This window comes from Rhipicephalus microplus, chromosome 8 (assembly GCF_043290135.1).
Source record: "Rhipicephalus microplus isolate Deutch F79 chromosome 8, USDA_Rmic, whole genome shotgun sequence".
Taxonomy (NCBI): Eukaryota; Metazoa; Arthropoda; class Arachnida; order Ixodida; family Ixodidae; genus Rhipicephalus; species Rhipicephalus microplus.
In genome coordinates, this window is record NC_134707.1 from 76,117,376 (window position 1) to 76,129,238 (window position 11,863).

Here is an 11,863-nt window from a genome sequence, read left to right on the forward strand (position 1 = left end):
ATTGAATGCCATAAGGGCCTGTATATATCAGTTTTACTACTTTTTGATCAAATAGTAATACATTTAGCGAGAAGCTTAAGCAAAGCCTTTGGCTTATCGAGTACAAATTGCTAGAGAAAGCCACAAGGCTAAATTTTATTTTAAAACTGCAACAATGAAAACAAATATATGCATATAAAAGGAGACAACGAGAAGAACAGAGAAGCTTGCGTGCAGCATTGGCAGTGAAGTAAGTGCAAAGTTTTTCGAACATAAGGGTCAATATTTCACTAAGTTTTTTCAATAATTTGGGAAAATGAATGTGTTTGACACCCACATCAACATTTATTGCCAACATGGTGCTGCTTTTTACACAACGAAATTTGGCCTGATAATACCACACATAAATGGGGCATTGAAACACAGAATTATAAAGAAATCGCGTAGTAAATAGAATTTTTTTATCCTCCTCTGGAAATTGGGTCACCATTGCACCTGGTCAGAGGCGCATGAAGAAATAAAATTTAAGTCCCAATTTTTTTATTGGAGCATTCCCCCTCATAGCTTTCCCACCTGAATGTCATCCTGAGATGTCATGAACTTGAAAGGTTTTTTTGTAGTTTCGCCAAAAGGACAATAACCTCATTGGTTTTGTCATGTTAAGTCCTCAGGTCTGAAAACAAGCAAGCTATACAATTAACAATTATCTCCCATTGATTATGAAGGCTCTTACAAGCATATTTGAAACGCACATTGTCGCTGCTAATCAAAGAGAAAACATATATCCATGGCCGACACTTGTTTGTGTGATTCTTGTGGTACTTTTAACTTTCTTTCTCTTTATGGTAGCTTACTGAAATTTATCACTTTGTCTCCTTTTTTATTCTTTTATCTGTCTTCTGGCTTGCTAGAATGCTTCTTGCGGGAGGAGCAATCTACCAGTATTCGCAAAATGTCTTCTCCTTTTATTCTCGTCTTAACGTGTCCTTGCTTGTATTCTATGTCGCAGATCCGTGTGTTCGCGTGCTCCTGTTCCATAGTGGGAAGCTTCGCAAGAAAAAGAAGACAGCCGCCCAACATGCTACGCTTTGTCCTGTCTACAATGAGTCGCTGACGTTCGACGTACCGCAGACCGAGCTGGACAACGTCGTCTTTCTGGTGGTGGTCAGCCACCGGGACCCTTCCCAGACCGTCTCCTCACCGGAGTCACCCACGACTCCCGTGGCCGGAGCCCCGCAGCAGCACGTCGGGAAAGTGGTCGTCGGAGCCTGCGGCCGCGGCAGCGTACTCCACCACTGGAATGCCATGAAACAGAGCCCGCGCAAGCAGGTCACCCAATGGCACACGCTCCGGTGAATGGACACGTTTCACGCGGCAAGTGCAGCCTGGTATGGACTAACTTGTGCGGACATTACAGGAGGTGAAAAAGGCAGCGAGCACGTTGAAATATCTGAAGCGATATTTGCTTACGTGCAAACACCAGAGTCACCTTGGGGCAATCGCACTCCTCGCATGTGCTTCGAAATTGTTAAACCAAGGCAATTGACGTGCACAATTTGGAGGAGTGGCGATCAGAGGTGCACGAGCACTTTGTGAGCGCGACATGTCAGTGGTGTTTTAATAGCACATATGAATAGGTGGAAAGCAAACCCTCCGATGGATCTGAATATACACAGGAATGGCAATTGATGGTATTGTGAAAATGAAACTGGTACTGCGATTTCCTTCCTATACCCACCCACTCCTGTAGTCTTGTACGATTACTCATGTCCCTATTCCTGTTGAAAACTGACTGAGAGCATTTATGGAGGCTATCAACTGTAGTTTACAAGTCTCATAAACGATGACAATGTGGCATTGATTGTTTCCGACCTTAGGATGCCGTCTTCATTGAACAGCTGGGAATTCACTCACCCAATGCCAGAGACAAACTTCCTACATTCGTTAACCAGTCACAGCATGCCGTTTGTTGCCATCCTGGTTTATTGCGGTTCATTTCCTTTCAAAATTCAGTGTATATTGTCAGACTTGCATGCCAGCACGACCGTTTCGTTTGGAGAAAAAAATCCCCAGGTTATTAGACAACTTCCGAGTGCACAGCTATATCTTCGGCATAAAATGCACTCGATTTGTTCACTTTGGAGTGGCGTGGTGGTGGAGACAGTCAGAGAGCAGTAGTAACGGACGATACCAAGTACGAAGGTACATCGATTTTCTGTGGAATCCTTTCTTCGGGGCAAGAGCGTTCTCGCTATGAAATGACCATCATAAGACGGAAATTGTTACGAACTTCAACTCAAGTCTCCATTCTAATATAAACTTATTCCTCTATACGCAGAACACATCACTCTGGATTTACATAAACCACAAATTGGAGGAATAGTGGCAGTTTCATCTCACGACGTTGCTTCATAATTCACACGAAATAATTGTCGTGTATTATTTTGTCACCGTCCACGTTTTTTGGCGTATGTTGACATGAAGTAACTGTACTTTCGTTCATTTTAAATACTGTAGTCACAAAGTTGGGCTACTATGCTCAAGAAGGCGTGTTCGATTCCCAGCCGTCGTGACTGCTGTACCATTTGAACTAAACACAAAATGAAAAAAAAAACTACCTTGAACATTTATGTCAGTGCACTTTAAAGTGGTCCTCAATCAATTTTGAGTCCTCTGTTGTAGCATGACTCCTAATAATGTATTTATTTTTCTACGCAAAACCTGAGAAAAAAAACTATCATTAACCGTACTTAGAAAGTTAGGGAACTGTGAAATTTAGACAAGCAGGTTGGCTGCTATCTGTCTCAATGCTTATCAGCTCTCGCGAACAGTTTCATTGATAGGTAAAATTCGGGCAGGAAACTTGTAGTGTACAAATCATATTCTTTGAAAAGTTTTGAAGAAATCGCAACCAGCGAAGCATTCCCCATCCTGTGTGCAAGACTATAGGCCAACTCTGCACTAGTACACTAAAGTGGTATTCTAAGCGAGTGCTCAAACTCATGGCCATGAAAAACCAATTTTGGAGAAACAACCATAAGCGGCACTATATCTACATAAACTATGGCATTTTTATTGGCTATGTATGTTTTATGCTAGGATCGATTTTTGAAAAAAAAGTGCATGCAATGTGGTAAAATTTAGTCAACATGGACGTGGCATCTGTTATGTATATACAGAGATGCACCTCTTAGAAGTTCAAATTTGGATAAAATACTTGATTTGTGATACTATACTGACTGTTTTTCAATCTCGAAGACTTATCACTTTTTACTGTCTAGAAGTACCTCGGTTCCGTTGGGAGGGGAACTGATGAAGTTGTCGTAAAAACGCGACACAGTTGATCGGCAAAGGCACGCTTGAATTTTTTGCTTGTGCTCCTCTTCATATGCACTACTCAAATAACAGGCAAAGGAACAATGAGTTGTTGTTTTACGGCATATTTATTGTTCAAGAGTGAAAATCCAGGCTTGACGTTCCAACACTACAGCACGATGCTTTGGAGATGTTATAGTTTCTTTGTCTACATGTATGCCTCATAAAAGTACCTCCCATGAAGTAATTGTTTCCTCCTTCTCCTTCCTAACTCATACCACAAAAAATTTAGGACATAGTTGGTAACATTCTGCATGGTTAATTGGGGCTACAGGCATGGTGAAATATTTTGTGAAACCCTTTATTGAAGACCCAAGGTTTACGACACAGTCATCGTGAGCTTCGGTACTAATTGCTGATGCTGAAAATGCTAACTAGTGACGTTTTGAAATATCATTGAAATATCTGTGCTGCCTTAACACATGTTTTTTGTCCTTTTGATGTCCTTTTTCTTCAAACAATAACACTCCCGTTTCGTTGCGGAAGAAGAATATGTTTGATGTATAGCTACCTTCCCCATACACTGTGCTCGCATGACAGGGATGTATTCTCGCTGTGAAACATCCAAGTCGACATAAGTTGACAAACTTTTCATATTCTGCTAATGAAGTTTCTCGCATGTGTATACTTGTACACTTCTTTTTTTGCATGGGGCAAGTGCATCTAAGCAAGCAAGTTTATGGTATTGCAAGAAGTATATAAACAGCTGAATACAGAAATAAATTAGTAACAATTGCCTGCGAAAAAACAAGTGGAAAACACTGAAAATATTAGAACATTTTTTCTCTCACAATTAATAATATCTGAACTTCTGTGACATCTACAATATAATACTATTTTAATGTTAATTTGCGGAAAACAAAAGTTCAATTGGACACTTCCTCGCGATTTTCAGATCAAACTGCAGAAACGTTTACTTTTTTTGTTGCTTACCACTAAGGCACCTGAACTCACCAGCTTTATGCGCAAGACTGGGTTTCAGTGGGGGTTCTCTAGTTCTGTCACAAGGTGCCTATTTCAATTGTAATCTGCAGTTACATTTTTAAAAGGACCTTTATGAGTGTTTTGCAGCTTGTTGTGCCACCAGTATTTCTGGCGCGAATAAGTTGCTTGCCATGGTCAGGATTTATTTCTTCCAGCTTTTCTTTCACTTGTTAACATTTGCACTGTTGTTGAAAGGAGATGGAAAAATGATGTCTCACACAGTGAGAATTGTAATTCTGTTTTGTAAATGCCAGTGTTGGATGTTGGCTAGCATATATTTCAAGACGGACTCCTGTAAACTTAAGAGGCTTTTCTCGCATAGTCGGTAGGACCTGCGACCATGGATCTGTCAAAAGTCAGATAAACAGGATGTACTCGTTAGAGATGTTTCCCATTTCGTACAAAAGTTATTTAGTTAAAATAAATATGGTGTCTGGGCTTCTTATCTCTTTATTAATAGCACTGCAAGTGCCACGATCCAGACACACAAGTTTTTAGGGGAAGGTACATGCTTATATTTCGCATTTCTGCTCTTATGGCATACCTTTGTCCACTGCAGAATTCACAAAGTTTTTGTGATGCTTTCCCTAGTAACAAAGTAGTTTGGACCGGTCAATTTTAGTGCTTAAATCAAACATATTTTAAAAGAGTGATATCTTTTGTCGAAAGTATTGTGATTCGAATTTTCCATAAAATGGGCCGCCTGTTAAGTTGTAGAAAAAATTATTTTTGAAAAAACTAACTACTGGCTGGTTTGCTAGCATAGATATAAACAGGCAAATAATACTGATATTTCACTATTCTGCAATATCCTTTACTTTCCCCCAAACATATTAGATTACCTAGCTGTATCATTCTCTGTTAGGACTTCTAGACATTACAATTACTTGAGATGCGTTTTCAGCGAGCTACCCATTTTACTGAGAAGGGTAACAATGTGGTTTCAGGTAATTACAATGCATATAGTTGTATTTTAAATGTTGTTTATCATATTAATTTGTAAACCACTTTCTAAACTGAGCGATACTGAATCACACAACCTTACCCGCATTTCACATTATACATGAATGTTTCCCACTCACGGACAAAACTTGTTAGCTATTTATGACATTTTTTGTACAGTGAGGTCATCTCACGAGATATCTATTTGAAAAGGTGCTATCAATCCACGAAGTGTTCAGGGCGCTTTGCTAGTGTAGCAAGAAAAAGTATTTCCGAAGGCATATCTTTATGACAAGGTAGATGACGGCTGAAGGATGGCAACGACGCGTCCAGTGGACCAGCAAAAAAAGAATATATAATTTTAAAATAAATATGCTTTCAAATTTTGCTGGAGATAACAATAAAAAACTGTAGTAGTAAGTTATGATTCGGTATTTGTCTCGAACCTATTCAAACAATAAAGTGTGTGTGTTATTTATTAAGTATCTGAAATAATTACATTTAAATTAATTTTTTTATTGCATTTATTTCTGGCAGTACAATTACTGTGATATGAAGCCCCACTTATTATTTTTCTTAATTATTTATAGCAGCAGCTTCCAGCACAAAACATGTATTTATAAATATTTGCAATTCATAATGGCCCTTAAAATAGAAATAATGCCTATTCTGGGTGCCCATAATGTAAATAATGGATATCACGTATAAAGTTTTTGTGTAATAGTTTTTTTTGCTTTCAATAAAGGACTACTTGCTAATGAGAACAGAGCGCCTATTTCACGCTGTAACAGGGGTGAAGAACCACAGAGCAATTCCAACTGAAGGGAACGCTTATCACTCATTAAACCCAGCGCTGGATAATGCAAGCAACCGGAGTAGTAAACCTAAACTAATAGTTAACATAAGAAATGTAGTAGTTTTCTTTCATAGTATACAAAGTTTCTAACGGCACACACATCTTTCACTTTTCCAATACAAATTGGCAATTGAGGTTTGTCTGGTCATGGTGGTGTTTCGAAATGCTGGGCGACGTTTTGAAATAAAATAACATATAGTTTATTACAATCAAGCGACACTCAATATCACTGCTCGGTCACTCAGTGTACATCGGGGATCACTAATTGTATCCATAAAAATATTGGTTCTTTTAGGTTTTTTCTAAGTTGGGCACCTTGTATATATCAAATTATTGTAAAATATTAAGGAAATACATTACATCTACACTTCAAAGGGGTGAGCTGCAACAGACAGCGTATTTTTATCTAGAATATTAGAACGTCCGTGAATTTTGAAGTATTAGCGATATCTCTGGTCAGTGCTATTTTTATACCAATGCCCACGAACTACATTCCATAAATGAAAACAGTAAATGGCTTTCCGTGCGATGGAAACTCCTACACAGAAATTTAGTTCAAATAGAGGCATTGCAATAGCACAATATTTTTGCTCTTGGCTTAGAAGATATTTGAAATCACAGGCAATTTCAGACTACCAAGTAAACTGGCGTAACTTGTATTGGCTGAGCGATCGGTGTCTCAATAATCAAACGGTAAGTTGGAGCCCATCGGTAGTTTATGGTAAGAAAATATTAACGAATATGCACAAAGCGGACAGTGCTTAAAGCAGCAAAGATGCACTGTTTTTTTATACAAAAGTCTGAAATGCCACATAGCCAATAATTGTAATAATATAAGTATGACTTGTAAAGCAGCAAATAGATACATATTTTTTTCCCTGTAACGAGAACTTCACATATTGGAGAATGAAATTTATAAGACAAGGACAGGCTGATAGCGATTCGTCGCGCCCCTTCACTTAGGTTGATTTTATTATTCTCTGTAGAAGCCTGTTCTAGCATACCACACGTCTTAAAGACGGTTTCTGTGTGCTCAAGCTGCTGTGTAATTTTATTGCTGGCGCAAATTCAGTAAGCGCCATGAACGATCTAACAAATCCTCGTGAAACATAACACTAACACATTGAGTGACACATGCTGAACTAATTTATTACGACAGAAAAAAACTTTGTTGCCAATGATTTAACTCATATGTCAAGGATGTTGTAATGCAAAGGTGCATTTCAGTGTCATGCTTGCGCTGAGCTAATTATTCCAGGCTGTTTTATGCAATTTAAGACTACTCAGGAACTATTTAAAATAACGATCTGGTGACTAATGTGTTTTAGTAATTCAAGCTGTTTGAAACTCTAACGCTCGGTTGTTTGTTTCATTTTGAGAAATATTCCTTGCACCCTGTGACGCGTGAATTATAACTTGCTAAAAATGTTTTCATTGATCTTGCGTCGGTAGACACCAGGTAAAAAAAGAAGGCCCAACCACTAGGAGCCCAATTCACAAGCAAGACAAAACGTTTAGGTAAACAGGATAAAAGTGCATTCGTAGAGAGCACAGAATGATTAAGACCACAGCTGCTAGATTATTAGGATGACGTACATGGCCATTGACTTCAGATGTGAAAAATTGTGCTAACATCAAAGTTTCTGACACTTATCTCCTTTAGATACAGATGTATATTGCTAATGCGATAAGGAAGTCCACTAGTGTGTTCGCTAGAGGTCCAGGACACACATATTTAAAATGAAGTGCGTGTTCGTACCGATTTTCATGTGACTGTGATAAGACAAAAATGTGCATTTGATTCGCGGTAGAGCGAAAGTGAGATTGTTAGTTTTTTATAGAGAGCGTAGATGCCATATTTATTGCGAGTGACAAACACACGTAGCCTTTGGCCCGCAGTGATGTAGATTTCAAGATTGGGACTCGGAAAAGTCCATTTGTGCGTTTCCCACGCAGCGTTTTACTGGAGATTGTGTATCTCTAAAGCTTATTTTTTTTTCAAGCACTTCATCACTTGCCCATCTTTTAACCTCTCTAAGGATCCTTTTATTGTGCACTTTATGTTACCAGAGGGCCTGATGTCCGCAAGCACAGTTGCGGTTGTTTGCATTGCATATCCAGCTTAAGTGAAGCCTGGCGTTTCCTGAAAGAATGATAGCTTGAAGCGTCTTTCTTGAAGGCTAAGTGCCGTCCTTCATATCTACATAATCACTCTTTCCACATATCTCTGGTGTATGTACTCGTTGTTAGTAATATGTGCATTTCGGAAATATATCCTTGCTTTCGGAACTTTGTTCAAATGCCTCTTTTTGAACGTACTGTACATGTAGTGTCCTCAACCTAATGTGACGACATGCCTTGAAATAAACGTGAGCCGACATTCTCATGGAGATGCTGGCATATGGATAACTGTCCGTACATTTTCAACTGTCTCAGAATAGTCAATATGAGACAATAGTACCTGTATTTTATTTAGTAAAAGATGTTAAATAATCGTAGTAATTCCTCCCGAGTCAAGTATCCACATATAAGCTGTAAGCCTACAGCGCTAACTTTTCGAAGCTATCTTTCATTCTGGTTAACACATAACGAATGATTGGGCCACACGAATGCGTGGTATATCTTCCAACGGTGCGCACTATCTGTTGAAAGTACCTCAAGCTTACTTGAACTTGTTTCCAGCAATCAAAGCAATCAAAGTTCATAAGAGATTTTTCGAAAGGGTGCCTTATACAGTTTCAGTTAGCGCACTTCTTTTTTTCCGAAGCAAAGAGAAAATTGCAAATTCACTGCTTTTGTATCAGAATGTATCCCAGCTTACTTTAATCGTCCCACAATATTTTATCTTAGTTTTATAAATGCTTTTTCAAATTTAACGTCCGGGACAAGAATGAGAGCTACAGCTTTCTTTGTCAAGAAGCAATCTCGAAGGCATATCGTCACATCTTGTGTGTTCTCCTATTTTACTTCTATAGCACTGTAACATGTTGCCACGTATGCTATGTGAGCGCCTGTATGTTGTATGATCCTATCTACATAGTGTACTTACCATTCGTCAGGACTTCTTTCAGAGTATTGCATGTTGACTGTTCTTCGGCGTCGTTGTACCCTATGGATGTATTTGGTGTTCTCCAATGGCCAGTTTTGTTCTGTAACCTTTGTCTCTGGATCTTATTTCCCCATGCAGTGATCAAGGTGCACTGCTCTGGTACCTTCAGGCACATGTCGGGGTGGAACGTATTCAGCGGTGAAGTTATTGTTTCTAGAGTTTTTACAATTACAGGTACATTGAGCCCCAGTCTCTATTGTTTGTTATCACCACCAACCCTCCCTCTACGTAACACCTCCCCACACATTGAGCGAACGCCACTGCGCTGCGCAATATTTCCTACAGAATTTGGTACATAGCAATCGACAGCAATGTCGTAGATTATTAGACCTCATAATAGATCAGCTGGTATTTTCGCAGGTATGTTATTGCCTACAAGCCTTGGCACTAAGAATCAAGGTCATGTTCCAAACTTACAAAGGGCATCAAAGTTCATGTGCAATATGGTTTTACTAGAAGATGCGACAGCAACAAAGAACTATTTGTCATACCTCGAAAGAAGATGGAAATTTGGGTTCTTTAGTTATCGTTCCATACTTCATAAAGGGCCGCGGAAGTGTAGTTTCGATTTTTAACCTTTGGCTTTTTCAGGACGAGTTTTCCAAGGAAGGATGCCCGTAAGAGCTTTGTCTGCGGTGTTAGATTCATTCCAAATGAGAGAATTGTATCTTCAATATTTTTATTTGACTGTGCAACCTTGCATATTCTGAACCTACACTAAAATCAAGGCAACCAAAAGAAATATGCCCTGCCTCTCGGTAATATTTGCGTGTGGTTTTTTTTTTTTATTATGTCGTGGGCATTCGGCTGAAAACCAACCATAGCGATAAAAATACAGAATTTACTCATGATTTTTCTTATCTTAAAAAAGCAATATCTAGAGCATAAAAATCTAATTTCTTATGCGAACTCTTTGACCCAATGCAAGTTTTAAAATAATATTTAATTAGAAAAGGCAAGTAAGTCATTTATTATTATTAAGGAACTGCATCTTCATGTCCCCTTAAGAAGTAAGAATAGTACATAGTACTATAAGTTCACAGCTCCTCTTTTCAATGCAGTGCCTCATCCAGGCGCTGTAGCTTTCGTTATTTCTTCCGTGCTTGGTATGGTTGAAAGTTGACTAACAGAGCTACCAAAATTGTTTGCGTAAATCAGAAATAATTTCAAATTTAGTTATTTCAAGTTTGAATTAAAAACAGGAAAGTTTGTCTTTTTTGATCAACCCTGCCTACCGCTAGATATATTATTTTACATGGTATATAAGCCTTACAGATGGCGGAATTGAATCGTAAAATTTTGATGAGCAAAGCGTTCACTACCCATTGCCGGTTTTTGATGTGTTTTCCCCATGGCTATTTTGTCTTTTTTTTTCGTAAGTCTGCTCTTATTATTATGAAGTTTAATGTACCCAAGAGGGTATTAGAAAAAAGAGTGGGTTAAAAAGATACGAGAAACCTCGCCTGATCAACGTTTTTTTATTACAGTATTTGCCCTATTCGCGCGTTTATTTTTCTACCGGCTGTACACAAAAGCATCACGCCTGTCTGTCATTTCACTTTCGGCAGTAAAGCGGCATAATTGAAGATGCAAGCAGTACCTGGAGTATTTTATTTCCTGGCTCTTCTCTCAGGATGAAAAGTGAGATGACTGGAAATATATAAATATATATTATATACATGCATTTATTAACTCCTATTTATTAACCTTGACGCCAAGTAGTTTTGGAATGTACGATATAATAAAATGATGTTCATCAAAGTTCCAAGGATTGTGTTTTATTCTGATTACTCGAGTACACAGGTAAGCTGAACGAGATTCGTCTTCATTGTTCTGGTATTGACGCTGGTCTTTGAACTAATGGTATACTTGGTCGATTCAAGCCCTTTTAATAAAGAGACTAAGTACTGGCGAGAACGTTCGATTAGATCCTAGCAGAAAGACAATGAAATATTGGGGTGGAGTTGAACTTCATTGTCTTCTGCGTATGAATATGTTTTCTACCGAGTTTGAAAATAACAAAAGAATTGGTAAGTCGCGCAAGCCAAGTGGAACAGCCGTGGATCTGGATTATAGATTCTATCAATTCACTGTTCGCAGTTTCGTAGTCTGAAGCTGTCACGCACGTCTTATTTAGGGCTCAAAGTTAGAGTATGTATAATAATATTCATACCTCCTCTATCTATGCTCGTTAAAAGGTAAATAATCCACACAATGAGAACTGTTACTGTCTTCGCGGTAGCCAGTGGACCATCTGAAGCCTCGGCGCATGCGCCGGAAGCCATCATACTTGAACACGCACCGATGTCAGGCTCCCTGTTTTCAGCATGCGTTGAGATATGTGTGTAAGACTTTGTATTTGCCGCAAGAGCGAAAATTCTGAATACAATACTTTCGCGGCGTTTTCCAAGTTAGCATTCTGTGATAAGAGGCTCTTACTGGTGAACTTTCTTTTGTGCCTTAGAAAAATAGGTTCCAAGAAAATTTGGTTTTCGGTCATTTTAGCGATTACTGTTTTAACCGGAGAGCCGCTTGAGCTTACGGTTAGATAGTTTGTGCATGGTTAAGGCACATTATCATCCTAATGAACAGTTTTTCGAGGCATTTCATGTGCATGA

The 11,863-nt window shown here is 38.7% G+C and overlaps 1 protein-coding gene across 7 annotated transcripts in view; it reads left to right on the forward strand.

The window, feature by feature from the left end:
• The window catches only part of LOC119164551 (synaptotagmin-1), a 238,143-nt gene extending 227,130 nt beyond the window's left edge, over positions 1 to 11,013 (forward strand). For all 7 annotated transcript variants that reach the window (XM_075872144.1, XM_075872147.1, XM_075872150.1 and 4 more), the window contains one exon: positions 989 to 11,013. In XM_075872144.1, coding sequence (XP_075728259.1) covers positions 989 to 1,335 — 347 coding nt within the window. In that variant the 3' untranslated portion in view covers positions 1,336 to 11,013. The remainder of the gene's footprint in view (positions 1 to 988) is intronic.
• The last annotated feature ends 850 nt before the right edge of the window (positions 11,014 to 11,863 follow it).